Source organism: Colletotrichum jinshuiense, chromosome 6 (genome assembly GCF_051148585.1).
Source record: "Colletotrichum jinshuiense chromosome 6, complete sequence".
NCBI lineage: Eukaryota > Fungi > Ascomycota > Sordariomycetes > Glomerellales > Glomerellaceae > Colletotrichum > Colletotrichum jinshuiense.
Genome location: NC_139313.1, coordinates 211,828 through 225,528, shown reverse-complemented (window position 1 = coordinate 225,528; position 13,701 = coordinate 211,828). Strand labels below are relative to the sequence as shown.

The window sequence follows — 13,701 nt, the reverse complement described above, 5'->3', positions numbered from 1 at the left end:
TCATGAGTGCTCTTCATTGGTCGACCATTGTTGAAAGTTAGGCATTGCTTCGCATGTTTGTATTGGATATTTTCTATTTAGTTTGAAATCTAGCTAGTCTGAGTTGTTCTTCCACATTTCTGTGCCCCAGTCTCGCCTTTCCATAAAATGTGATAACATTTCTCCATCCATTGCCAATTTGTCGAATCTTTGGTTCGATCTGGCTACTTCTGGTACTGTTTCTTTGACATCCTTGATTCAAGCCATCAATATGTGGTATAGGACGACTGGCGTGAAGGGTATCTCGGCTGTTCTGGTGCGCCGTCAGTTGCATTATGACGTTGCCATGGAGAATCTAGTAACGATCAGTCGAAGTTAAGAATGTCGGGGATCTCGGGAATGAATTCTAATAAGGTGGAAGATAAAAATAAAACTGCGGGGCCTTCGCGGTCGGAGAATTTGGGAGGGCTTCATTCGAACAAAGTTGCGCTCAAACCAGAATCTGGTCTGACCTATAGGGCAAGATCCACGTACCTCATGGTGATTCGTCTTTCAACTCAAGTGCAAAAAAGGTTAAATACAGCAATATTTCCAAGTTTTTATTTTATTTTATTAATGGTCGGTACGGATTGGTAATATCATATTTGACTAACCCTAACATACCCGCTGTCTTATCGAAAAAGAAAAAGAAAAAGAGAAGAGGGGAGACCGTGCGATTTTCTGCTGCCGCTCGGCTTGACTACCGTCTGTTATTTGTCTAGATTTATCAAAATCTAGTTGTCGTCGTGTCTGAAGGTGACTTCAGCAATAACGGCAATGAGCGTGGATCTAGTACTGCAGTACCAGTACAACAACCTTCCATAAGCGAGGACTACAAATTGTGAAGTGCATACTCAGAGGTAAGCAACAGTTTCTATGGCGCCCTATTCAGAGGTTTTTATGGCGCTGGCAAAGATTTAAAATAAAAAATAAAAATTAAACATACATAGTATTTGTGCTCGGGGTACCTCTGTATCTGCCGTCCAGAATAGACAGGAACTTGCAGGTGTCGATGGCTTTCATACTCCCAGAGCTAGCCCTGCATGATGCAACCTTTGTATGTCTCGCAACTGGTTGAATTCCAAGCATACTCTCGCCTTTCTCCATCAATATAACCTATTTATCCACATTGTGGCAGTTTGATAGTTCTCGTTCCATCATTGTCGAAAGGTTTGATAGGGACATTCTGTGAATAGGCAAGGCCCTAAATACAGAGTCGGCCATTCCCTCCCTTTATTTCAGAGGCTATCTACTGCCAACTTATCTTAAATTAGTATGAATAAAGCAGACCTTATGATAGACAATACCGCTCGTCATTATCTAGCAATTTTCAATAGCACAGTACACAAACGGGAAATTTGGTCTCTTGGACTGATATGTCGCGGTTCAGGCAAAAGAAAACTTGGCTATATTTGTCAGTTCTCAGGCCCAAACTCCTACCCCTCAGTTGTTGATAGGTGAAGTGGTATACCTTAAAGCATGGTAGCATGATTTTGAGACAACCCAATATAATTCGGGTACCATTGATCCGACACTAGTCATGATTCAAAGTCAATCGTATACTCAACTCAGCGCAGGAGTCGTTCTTCACTCTGTGAAGTGTGCAGAATAACCGGATATGAGGCCATGAGGAGTTGTCCATATGGATAAAATTTAGACAGCCAACCCAAACTATGAAAGACTTTCTATATCACAAAGCAGTTATGGCGTGGCGATGGCAACGGCAAATGTCTACCACCATATATCCGGCTAGCTCGAGTGCACCCGCCTTGGCGCCTGCCATTTTCTGAATTCCCCATTTTCGTATTGGGCCTTTGGCAAATTGCCCTTTGCGGCCTTCTCCTCATGCCACAAGAGACGTGAATGCTCCCTCGGGGATGAATTAGGAAATAGGCTAAATCTCCACAACTCGGTAGTTGTCCCGACCCACGCATGACGGTTTGACCTGTTGGACAGGCCAAGCATCCTAGAAGAGGAGCTTTGAATTTGGCCAGTAGAATGTCATTGACGACGTGTTGAGTGGTGATGTTTTCGCGGGGTATAAAGGATACTCTCCCCAGCTCTCAACTAAGAAAATTTTGATAATCACACCATCAAGCTCCTCGAACCAATCATTCATTATCATAACAAAAGGAAAACATACGACCTTTCAGCAATGAAGTCCCTCGTCATCGCAGCAGCCGTCTCCGGCGCCCTGGCGTCCCTCAACTGCACGGCCACGGCCGACATCAAGACCTACTGCTGCCCGGACACCAACTCAGAGGTCGTCAAGACTGGTCCCGCCGGAGCCCTCATCATGATGGGCTGCGCCGCCGACAACACCAACAAGTATGCCCCAAGCCTTCAGATCTCTGGCCATCCCCGTTTACTCTTTGAAACCTCTCTAACACTGACCCAGGAACTGGTACTGGAACTACAACGGCTTGTACACCCCTTACTCGACGCAGTTCAAGGACTGCTTCCTCAACACCATTCCCTTCAACGACCTCAAGGGTAAGAGAGCCCGCTCTTCTTCTCCCCATCTCTTCTACGAGTCCCTGCTAACGATGAAATCTCCGCAGTCCTGCCCAACTGCAAGGAAGACACCTTCGTCCTCGACCTCACCCGCGGAAAATCCGGGCCCCTCGACAAGTGCAACCCCAACTGCGTCAGCCAGAACAAGTTCCCCGCCAACACCTACTTTGGCGACAGGCAGAAGGAGACCAACTTGGCGGTCAACTTCCCCAAGCCCAACCCCTCTCCAGGCTGGCCGTGGGGCCGCAGGGGCCGCAGGGTCTAGGCTGGCGTCGACGACGTCGTCGTTCAGTCCTCTTCTTGTCGAACACAAACCACCTGGAGCTGTTGGGCAGAGAGTACGTCACGGGGAGCTTTTTGGAACTCCAGGCCGATATTTTCCTGTCATTACCTAGTATGCAAAGTCGAGCGAACAAATCAATTATAGTCGATTAGGCAGACTTTTCTCTGCTTGTGATCCTAGTAAAAGCGGTTCCAAAGCAATGGGAATAAGCAAGTCATACAGCGTCCATCCCTCCCAAAGGGATTCAGGCACAAAGGTATCAAAGTACGCGAGAAAACAGAACCAAACAACCCCGCCCCCGAAGCCCGCCCTTAACCCTCATTAGTGTGCAGTTGAACTCTCGCCTGTTCCATGATGCCCCGGCTTCAGCATCTTCTTCAAACTGCCCGGGTCCTCCAGGGCATCCAACATCTTCTGCGTCGTGCTCTTCACCGGCCCAGCGTCCTCGCCTGCCTCGTCCATGTGTTGCAGCGCGCTCTCGGTCGAGCTCATGGAGCTCGAGCTCGGGCTTCGGGCAAGCACCATGTTGACCATCTTGCCCTCCTTCTTCTTGGCCTCCACTTGCTCCTTCTTGAGCTTCTGGAGCTCCTCGTCCTCGCAGTGCATGACAACGATGCCCAGCCCCGGGAAGTTGGCTTCCAGGAACTCCTTGAGCTTGGGGAGGATCGACTTGTCGGGTCGGTATGTCCCCGAGTCGTTGTCGATGAAGAGCTGGTAGTATGAGGGGTTGTGCGGCGGGTGCCCATCCGGGGGGCCGCCGGGCAACTCGTCCTTCGGATGCGTCTTCTGATCAGGTTCGGGGTCATCCGAGGCGGTCGGCTTCTCGAGCCGCCGGACGAAAAACTCGCCGGAGCATGCAATGTACGTCTCGACGTCGCTGTGCATGGTGTGTTTGCTCAACATGTCGATGCTGAACTCCTTTCCGGTCTCGGTGAACCGGAACATGCCATCCAACGTCAGGACGTAGGTGAATATGCGGCCTCCTCCGTCAAAGTGCACCAGCTTGAGGAACTGCAGGGCCGCCTCCTCTGAACGAGCTTTGAATGTCCCGTACTCGGTCGAGCTGTCAAAGTTGTAGACTCTGCTGTGCTGCTTGTGCAACGCCTTGTTGAGAATCTTGCCTCTCAGACCGCTCTTGGCAAACATCAGCCCGATCATGGGCCTGAATTCAACGTAGCGGTGGTATAATTCAGCAGGCACCGGTCCTGATAGCTGCATCTCGTTGGATTGGAAGCTGGATATTATATTAGCGGATCTACTCACCGGTTAGCGGGGCAGTCAACCTACTCGTATTTTTGCGTCTTCTTGTTGTCCTTTTCCTGCCCTTCGTCGAACAACTCGGAGGATTGGGCATCGTTCTCTTCATCCCTGTTAACCTTGATTCCAGTGAGACGGCCGATCATAGGACTGAAGTGCTTGAAGTACGATGTTGGCCCAACGGTGTGCATCTGCGCATGCGGAGCTTCAGATCTCCCAAGGACCTCCATGCTGATCCATAGCCTGGGCGACATGTCCACTCGAGGGTCAAAATGGCTGGTGATGGCCTTGACAAAGTACGCTCTCTTGCTTCCCATGCGCTTCTTTGCCACAAACTCCTGGCCTGGAGGTGGGTACCCCTTCCAGTCCTCTCCGACATACGGCACTTTGACAGTAACGTTGCCGAGGCGGTCATCGTGATCAGGCCAGTCCTCGTCGTAGAGCCGGCACTTGAGGATGAAGCCGCCCGCGGGAACGTTGGCCACGACCCACTCGTCATTCCACACTGGCTCCGTGGTCCGCCTCTCTGTCTTTGTCCGGTGAACGAGGTCGGGGTCCTCTTTGTGTCGCTTGGGGATGGCGGCTCTTAGAGTAACATGGATGAAGGGGTCGGATGACCTTGTTCCAAGGTCCGCGGCAGGAAGGTTGCTTGCCTTGTGAAAGATGAACCTCACTGTGTAACCCGGGGGGGCATCGGGAAGCGGGGTTGTGTCGAAGCCGCCAGAAGGCTTCGTCTTGTCCTTCACCTTTTCTTTGCCTTCGGTATACAACCCCTTGAAATCGCTGGAATGGTGGTGAGGCTGGTCGTTAGGCGGCTTGTTACCGTTAGCTTCAGGATCCTGCAAGCCCTCGATCTTGTTTTCAAGGGCTCCCTCCTCGCGTTTTGGCAAGTCATCTCCGTTGGATGATGGCCCACCATTTGTTGATGGGACAGCGCCATCGGTTGCTTGGCCATCTGCTGCCGTGGCATCTGGCGAGTGGCCGTTCAATGCAGCGCCATTCACTGCATGGCCATTTGTTTCCGGCGCGGGCGGAGGGCCATTGGGCTGGTGGCCGTTCATTAAGGGGCCGTCAGTAGCAGACCCATTGGCAGCATGGCCGTTGGCGATTTCGCTCGACTGAGCAGGAGCGGCGGCTTCGACATTGCTCTGCTGTGCCAAAGGCGCAGTCGCAGTGGAAACGCCGGTGCCGTCCAACGGTGCATCCGGCGAATGCGGGTGCCCGTTGGGCAGCTGCTCGTCCGCGGTCGACATGTCGTCAAAGCTATCTACGAAGCACGAAGCACCTCTCGTTGGATACTATTCAAGGACTCGGTGGCTGGTGTCGCTTGAAGCCTAGAAGCGCCAAACGACAAGCCGGAGGCGTTAAGACCCTGGCAGCGCGCGAGATCTGAAGTAGATGGCGGGAGATCCTGTCAAAGGCTGCAGGCTGTCGCGGCCGTTGCCAAGACTGTCGATCTTTTTTGGGGGCACCTCGCTGGGCTGACTGGGGGGGGGTTCTTTTTTTTTTTTTCTTCGGCTCAGTGTCCAATGTATGTTGTGGATCGCAAAGCTTGGCAGCTGGGCCCGTGTTTGCGGCTTTGCGTCAAAGAAGCTTTGGTGGACGGATCGCTGGGCTGATAAGGCGGGACTTATGCCTCGAAGCGGGCGACGGGCTGGGGGGGATCAGTGGTATATTTGGGCGGGATTGTGAGCAAGGCAGTATACGTAGACATGCTTTGAAGATGGATGGTTGGTAAGATTGCGAGGAGAAGAGAGAGAAGAGCTCTGAAATGGGAGGTAGCCGGAACGGGGAGAGGGGCTGGGAAGGGGTCCGAGATAATCGCAGGCTAAGAGGAAAAGGGCCCTGCCACCCTGCACAAAATCGACGCTCGATCAACAAAGCGTCGCAAGCAACAACCAGCTGGCACTGACACCTGACGTCATGTCATGGAAGATTTGCCATAAGGTGCGGCTAGAACGTGCCGAAGCCGGGATTGGGGGGGACAGCTTGACTAATAGTCCCTGTTTGGCCGAATCTGACCGGTTATATCCGGGGAGCTACGGTCACCAACGCATGTTTCATCAGCACGAACCTTTCAGCTTGCTTTCCCTCTGCATGCGAAAGCGATACGTCAATATTGTATGAGGGGGGGAGGAGGATGTTTTCATTTACCTAATCTGACATGTCTGGGATGCCCTGGAGGGGATGGGTGGGTTTTGTCGTCCATGCCAAGATTGGCGAGTAAGTGGACTCGACTGCCGGTCTTCACGCTAAAAGTGATCGGCCTGCCGCTCCGTGTGTATCACTCGGCGAAGGCCCACTGAATTCGGGCCCTGCTGCCCGGGCATGTCCGGAAGATACCGACGGCACGCCGTCGAACAAAGGAGCAATGTGAATAAAACGACTAGAAATATCAGGCAGAAACTACACATGCCTTTGAAACCAGCTGGACAATACTCTCTTGATGGCACAGATAACCCAAGTGATAGTTAAAGTTGTCTTGGTAGCTCTGGTTTGCAACCCAAGCATGGCATGCTCCCAATTATTTCGAATCATATAAGAATTAGTAGGATATCTTAGAATAACTCCATGTTTGTAGGAATATCAGTATTTGTCTCATGGCACTGTAATCAAATTCCCTGCCCGCGACTGACTTGATAGAGGTCTGGATGCCAGTTTTTGGTATTCCGAAATGTCAAGATACAGCTGGCGGCCTTCATCCCCCAAAGTCTAGATCATGGATAGTATTTTGGCACACTCAGTCTTTGTGTCCGTATGCTTAGTTCTAGCCATGACTTCAGCCGTGAGTTCATCCGTGAGGCTTGCACTGCTCATAGTCCGGGATGGTGGCTGACATCGTGAGGCTCCATGTTCGAGCCGCATCCCTCTCGTCCAAGCCGCCCTTCACGACATCACTCACATGAGAAAATAATAAAATTCCTCACCTTCCTCCAATCCTTCTTTCCATTATCTTCATCATCATCATCATCGTCGACCTCGGCTTTGTCCTTCGTCTTCACCCGCTGCCCCTGAGCACAAAGAAGACCTTCAAGATGGATGACGAAGGCAAGTATGGTTTTATTTTCTCCAACTTCACAACTTTTCTAGAATCCCCTGACCCAAACTGGAGGACTGGTCGATCTGTGTTTTCTCTATTTGCTGACTGGGATCTTCGAATGGCTCTCATCCTATTTTGCTTCCAGTCTGTTGACCTACACCATCAAGTGCTAACTTTGGCTACAGAAAGTCGCCGTTACCACGAGGCTCAGGCCCGGGAAATGGAGGGTTTCCCTCCGCATGCTCCGTATGTTTTTATTCCAATTCTGCGTGCCGCTCTTGTCTAACACATTGTGAGTAGGGCCAACATAGCCTATCCAGCCCACAACCTTGACCCTAACCAGAACCCCAACGGATGGGCGGCCTGTTATCCTCTTGAGTACAAAGAGTATTACGGCAACTCAAACACAAACGTGGCTATCAACGATCAAGTCCTGGAAAACTTTCCCTTCGACTCGGGAATGATGACGACTACCGCCGACTCCAACACGTTCTTTGGTGAGCCAGTCGAGGAACACCTTCCCCTCGACCCACACCTCCCCATCGAGAGCCAGCCTGCCGTCCCGTTCGATTATTATTCCATCCTGCAAGCTGAGCAACATGCGTTCATCCCAGCCGAGCAACATGCGTTCATCCCAGCCGAGCAGCATGCGTTCATCCCAGCCGAGTACCAGCCAGCCATCCAAGCTGAGGAACGCCCAGCCAACTCGGTCATCATGGACAACTCCGCCACCGCCGGCCTCTCGCACCGCGCCAAGAATCGCGTCGAGAAGAAACGCAAGGCTCGTGCCAGAGCCCGCTCCAACCGCCCGGACAAGCTCGCCCGCAGCGCTGCTCTCAACCATCCGAATCTCCCTGCTGCTGCTGTCGCCGGCCAGATCGCCCCCGCCGGCCAGATAGTCCCCGCCGGCCAGACTGCGGCCGCGGCGCCGGGCGTCCGAGGCCTACCTCTCGTCCCGCCCAGACTTCCTCGCAGCCGGTTCTTTGACGAGAACGGAAAAGAGAGAATCCCGTGCAACCGCTGCCACAAGGACTACTCTCGCAAGGACGAGACCCGTTTCCACCTGCGGAGCGTTCACTATCCCTACTACTACCCGGACGACCTTTCGTACGAGAAGGCATTGGAGCAGGCGGCCATCGACTGCCCCTGAATGGAGGATGGCCCTGAATGGCCGGAATAGCCTGGGATAGCCCGGGATGGCGCCGCGCCGTCGTCACATTATTCTGCCTCGTCTTCCATAGGTATTGATCAGTCATAGGAAAGTCAATAACTTTCATCTTTCAGTTTTGTCTTTCGTTTACCTAGTGTCTTAACGTCTACTCCATGATTTCGTCCTATTATTGTACATTGTGTGTAGATACCCCGAAAGAGTACAGGCAAAGCTGCCAATGAGCGTTATGAACGACATCCAGGCCATATAAGGAGATGTAAATGGAGGTGATGAGTATGAGGTCGTAGTTCAAAAGTAGGAAAAAAGGTAGCAGGCCTGGGGCAATGATTAATATCATGGCGTGAGTGAGAGCTAAGGTATAAGATAGATGTAGGGATATGTTAAAAGCTAGAACAGTAAGAAGGGTACAGCAAGTACGTAGAAGTATTTCAACATAAGAATGTAAATGCCTTACGATTGAAGCGATAGAATGATAGCGAAAGACTGGAGAGAGCAGGCAAAGTACAACGTCTAGATGGTAGCAGCCAATATGATGTCAGGAGCAAACGACGACAAGATTTGCAACGCCCAAGTCAATTCTGAAAGCTGGAAGCCTTCGAAACAAGGATTATGGTCAGACGCTGAGGACTGCAACAAAGAAGCACCATTAAACCCTAAGAATCTAACAGAGCGAAAAGTCATGTAAACAAAATGTCAGATTATTGAGAAGCAGCATGTGAGAAATGATGCAGCAATCATAAATCAAAGTTCCTTTATCGTATATGTTAGAGGAGTAGAATAAATCAGATATCCAGAATTGGACCAGTGACCACATTTCTCGGAAAATCGGAAAGGCTTCACGCCGGAAATGGCAGGCGATTCCATTTGGTGGGCTTCTGATGCAGGGCTAGAGAAGGTTAGAAGCAATTGAGTGCGGTGGTCCAGGGGGGCCACCCGCCTGTTGGAGTGGAACCGAATCAAAGTTAAGGGGCAGCACGGAGCACGGGCCAGGGGATGCCACAGGGCTGGGCGTCCCCCTCCAGGCGGCCACTGACTGCTGAGGAGATGCGACGGATGAGATTCAGGGATCCAAATGGCGACCGAACGAACCGCGCCGGCTCGGTTGACCTGCCAGAATCACAGGCCGCCCGGGCAATGGGCCATCTCACCACTGCGCCGGGCCATGCGACAAGTGGCGCTACGCAGATTCATCAACAATGGGATTGGCGGCAGCAAAATAGCCTCGTCTGATAACCCCTGCAGCGTGGGCCGACCAAATATCCCACGCCCCCGTCTTCCGCCCCCCCCCCCGTCCCCCGTCGCCGTTGTCCCCTCCTCTGCCGCGCAGTGCTATTGGTGTTGGTGTGCTTCGGCCTTGGGGGGTTAAGCTGCGAAAGGCGATATCCGTCCATATCCTCTTTGTAATTTGCAAAGGAGCTTCGCGTGCGTCCCTCCTTTTTTCCCCTTCTCCCAATTCCTTTGCAAAGCGTCGCTTTCCCCCCTTCACCTTTGATTCTTCTTCTTCTTTTTGCATCTTTTTTCCGTTTGCCGCCCATACCCAACATGGCGCGAAGACAACATCTCTCGTTAATGGTCCTGCTGGCCATCGTGGCCTTCTTCAGCGTTTCTTATCTGTTCTCGAGCGGCAGCAGTGAAACCTCACCACGCGCCCCGGCCGCCGCCGCTCCCCCGAAGGGCGACTCCGTCTCAGGCGCCGATGCCATCGACATTGGCCATATTTCCAACAGCATCCTCTCCGGAGAGTCCATTGCCCCCAAACTCGAGAATGCGACGGCCAAGTAAGCTCCCGCCCGGCGCTCCCCTCCCCCGACGGCCGCGATCTGCATGCGCGCCCGTCCTCGGCTCATACCCTCGGGTCCGGCGGAAATGCCAAAAAAAGGTTGCTGGTTTGCTGACATGTGCCCCCTTCTCTTGCAGAGCCGAGCTCGGCCGCGCCTCGTGGAAGCTCTTCCACACGATGATGGCCCGCTTCCCCGAAAAGCCGACGGCCGACGACAGCCTCGCCCTCAAGACGTACATCCAGCTCTTCGGCCGCCTGTACCCCTGCGGCGACTGCGCATCCCACTTCCGCAAGCTGCTGGCAAAGTACCCGCCCCAGACGAGCAGCCGCAACGCCGCGGCGGGGTGGGCGTGCTTCGTCCACAACGAGGTCAACATCCGCCTGAAGAAGGAGCAGTTCGACTGCAACAAGATTGGCGACTTTTACGACTGCGGATGCGGCGACGAGGACAAGAAGAAGGCCGAGGGCGGTGCCGAGGCCGACAAGAAGCCCAGCCTGGAGCTGGAGAAGGACGGGTGAGTGTGGTTCTCCCGGCGGGGCCGAGCTTGACCGAGGGTTTGCTGACACTTTTTTCCCCTTCCCCTTTACAGTCTGACCAAGGGAGGTTAAGATATTGATCATTTTTGACGAGCGGATTTGGACATTTTTGGACATAAAAGGCAGTGTAAAATACCAGCCAGAGTTTCTGTATAAAATATTTGGGTTACTTCCCCGGGCCAGTGTCGTGGAAGATGGCTGGGCCCGACAAAAAGACTGGACATCGCAAAACCCCGTTACACACAGGGAGAATGCAATACTGGCACCGAGTGTGGTAACAATAGCATTGTGGTCATTATGGCGGTTTGCAATGGTTCAGAGTGCGGTTCGCCCATCTGGCAGTCGGCACACGAGCATTTGGGTGTGGAGTGCGATGTCATCCCACTATGTCTAGATGGTACGGTCGTATTCTGAGAGAGAGCTGACTCCCGACTCAAATGCATTCATAGTAACATGGAAAATGCAGTCTATGACCACACCTATTCGTTCGCGTTTACAAAGAAAATACTCTTTTAGCATTTTCATCAATTCGTTGACTGCCCTCCTGGAAAGTATCGGCCGCGTTGGCCTGGTGTAGCTGTGTAGCATTATGTAATCAAGAGTCACGTGATGAACATGGTCAGTGTCCGGGGCGGGCAAGGCCAACGCGTTCTGGAGCTGCCTGAGCTTCGTCAAGCTCCAGCCTTTCCCTAAGCAACCGCCGCCTTCCACCGACGACACATCAAACACCACATATTGACGCCCAAAACCCCCGACCCCCGAACCAAACGAGCCCAAACGACTTTTCGACGAAGCAACGCATCAAAATGGAGTTCACCACCACCGGAATGCTGAACGAAGGTACGGCAAAGGAGCTCCCGCCGTGATGATGTATTGCGGGACCGACGACATGGGGAACCTTCTCAGCTAACATTGCGGCCAACCAGACGGCATCCATGTCGACATGGACAGACTAAAGAAGGGAGAGGTCAAGTGAGTGATGGCCCGGACGATTCTGAACAAAGACCAAGCTAACATGGCCGCGCAGCCTCGGAACCTCGATGTAAGCTCTACTACCCCTCCGTTGCCCATCCTCGACATATCCTGACATCCCGGCAGTATGGCAGTCACTTTCAAGGACGGTGTTATTCTTGGTACGTAATGAAACAGCCTCTCTATTCAATCCCTTTCCCAGCGAACGATGGGGGAAAGGGAGGAGCACGTGGGCTGGGACGAGTGCTGACGGTCGATGCTACCCCAGGCGCTGATTCCCGGACAACGACGGGCGCATACATCGCCAACCGAGTCACCGACAAGCTCACACAAGTTCACGACACCATCTGGTGCTGCCGGTCAGGCTCCGCCGCCGACACCCAGGCCGTCGCGGACATTGTCCAGTACCAGCTGGGCATGTACGCCATGCGCAACGGCAAGGCCCCCACGACGCAAACGGCCGGTGCCATCTTCCAAGAGATTTGCTACGCCAACAAGGACCGCCTGACGTGAGTTCCACTGCTGGCTTCCCCGTCATTCCCCCCCTCCCGAACTTCCAATACTGACCTATCCACGCAGGGCTGGTCTCATCATCGCCGGCTGGGACGAGCGACACGGCGGCCAGGTCTACTCGATCCCTCTTGGAGGCTCCCTACACAAGCAGTCATACTCCATCGGCGGTTCGGGCTCGACGTACATCTACGGATACTGCGACGCGAATTGGAAGGAGGGCATGGAGGAGAAGGAGGCGGTCGAGTTCGTCAAGGGAGCGCTGAACGAGGCCATCAAGTGGGACGGCAGCTCGGGCGGTGTCATCCGCATGGTCGTGTTGACCGCCAAGGGAGCGCAGCGGCATCTGTACCTTCCCGACGAGGACTACAAGGTGCAGCACTAATGGGCCGGCGGAGAGGAGAAATGCAAAGGCCTGGAGGAAGCGATGAGCCGTCCCGTCGACGGACCACGCCGTTATAGGCGAGAAAGACGTCACACGGCGGGGTTGTCGCCATGAGTTACGAACGAGCCTCGGAGGGCATTCATGCCGAGGCGCATCTCACCCAGACTCGGCGACGGACAATGAATGTACAATAAATAGATTACCCGCAAGACGAGATTCTTCAACAGAAGATGACACCATGGCAATGATCATCTCAGGCTGGCAAGTGTGGGTGTCACCGATAAGGCTCGGCGGCTTGCGTGCGTGTATATGAGACGTAACGCAGGACTCGCCCGGGGGGAGCAGTCCCGGAATGCCCCCCCTGGCACGCGAGCGCCGCCATCCGCATGCACGATGCAGGGAGAGGGACGAAAAAAATAATCATCACAGAGAGATAAGTTGCCAGGAAGGCCATCCGGCCGCTCAGGGCACCTTGGGGCGTTGGAAGCGGTGAGGGAGCGGTGGTGCTTTAGCGCGGCTCGGTTCTGCGGGGGCCGAGGAGCGGGAGCGAACCAGGACGGTGCGGGGAGACCGGGAGGGGGAGTGATGTGCAAACGCTTCTAGCCAGATTCTGACCAGGACCTACATATGCGAGGGATCTGCTGCAGCGCGATGAGGTCGGCGGTGCGAGGGGGGGCACGCCATCCAGGGCGGCGGTTTCGTCAGAACCCGGGGGAGGAGGGAGTAGGGAGGAGCGGACGAGGTCAAGATGTCCTTCCGTCCAGATATGTATCGAGGGGGGGGGATTAAGCCGTCATCCTTCCATTCTGGTGTCTGTTTGTGCTGCGAGTGAAAATGCGTGAGTAAGTTTGGGGGTGAGTGGCGGCGGGGCGGTCGGCTGGCGATCGAAGTCGTTGGGCATTCGGTGACGAATTAGGCAAAGTCGTGGAACGCGGCGTGGGGAGAAGGTGAGGCGGGTTTCATTCCTGTTGGCAACCGGGCGTGCCACGATGCCAGGACGGGTATCTCTCTGGGTGATTGTGCATGCTCCAGTTTTAAAAAGAGTGATTGCGGTGCGATTGCGGTGAAGGGGGCTCACGAGCGTTGGTGCAGCATGTAGTGTGCTGTATTAATGAGTCTTTGATTATAGATTAGATAGATAGGGGAGGGGGATCTCAGAGTTGCGTTTGCGGACCGTGGCCTCGTGCCGGAGGGGGAGCCGGGCATTGGCCGGGAGGTGCTGGCCGGGGGGTTG

The 13,701-nt window shown here is 53.7% G+C and overlaps 5 protein-coding genes across 5 annotated transcripts; 4 read left to right on the top strand and 1 right to left on the bottom strand.

Moving 5' to 3' along the window:
* Nucleotides 1–2,173: 2,173 nt before the first annotated feature.
* On the top strand, nucleotides 2,174–2,797 carry EsH8_VI_000059 (uncharacterized protein; the record flags this gene model as incomplete). The annotated part of the gene is made up of 3 exons (XM_083271312.1): nucleotides 2,174–2,346; nucleotides 2,417–2,511; nucleotides 2,580–2,797. 3 exons carry the CDS (start codon nucleotides 2,174–2,176, stop codon nucleotides 2,795–2,797), a joined length of 486 nt encoding a protein of 161 aa, XP_083126486.1.
* Nucleotides 2,798–3,136: 339 nt separating this feature from the next.
* On the bottom strand, nucleotides 3,137–5,325 carry EsH8_VI_000058 (uncharacterized protein; the record flags this gene model as incomplete). Its single annotated transcript, XM_083271311.1, has 2 exons — nucleotides 3,137–4,049; nucleotides 4,103–5,325. The coding sequence occupies 2 exons, from the start codon at nucleotides 5,323–5,325 to the stop codon at nucleotides 3,137–3,139; spliced, it is 2,136 nt and encodes a 711-aa protein (XP_083126485.1).
* Nucleotides 5,326–7,332: 2,007 nt separating this feature from the next.
* On the top strand, nucleotides 7,333–8,262 carry EsH8_VI_000057 (uncharacterized protein; the record flags this gene model as incomplete). Its single annotated transcript, XM_083271310.1, has 2 exons — nucleotides 7,333–7,358; nucleotides 7,413–8,262. The coding sequence occupies 2 exons, from the start codon at nucleotides 7,333–7,335 to the stop codon at nucleotides 8,260–8,262; spliced, it is 876 nt and encodes a 291-aa protein (XP_083126484.1).
* Nucleotides 8,263–9,825: 1,563 nt separating this feature from the next.
* On the top strand, nucleotides 9,826–10,672 carry EsH8_VI_000056 (flavin-linked sulfhydryl oxidase; the record flags this gene model as incomplete). The annotated part of the gene is made up of 3 exons (XM_083271309.1): nucleotides 9,826–10,061; nucleotides 10,201–10,578; nucleotides 10,654–10,672. The coding sequence occupies 3 exons, from the start codon at nucleotides 9,826–9,828 to the stop codon at nucleotides 10,670–10,672; spliced, it is 633 nt and encodes a 210-aa protein (XP_083126483.1).
* Nucleotides 10,673–11,406: 734 nt separating this feature from the next.
* EsH8_VI_000055 (proteasome core particle subunit beta 1) lies at nucleotides 11,407–12,467 on the top strand (the record flags this gene model as incomplete). The annotated part of the gene is made up of 6 exons (XM_083271308.1): nucleotides 11,407–11,440; nucleotides 11,527–11,572; nucleotides 11,628–11,642; nucleotides 11,699–11,733; nucleotides 11,841–12,081; nucleotides 12,152–12,467. The coding sequence occupies 6 exons, from the start codon at nucleotides 11,407–11,409 to the stop codon at nucleotides 12,465–12,467; spliced, it is 687 nt and encodes a 228-aa protein (XP_083126482.1).
* Between the last annotated feature and the right edge of the window lie 1,234 nt (nucleotides 12,468–13,701).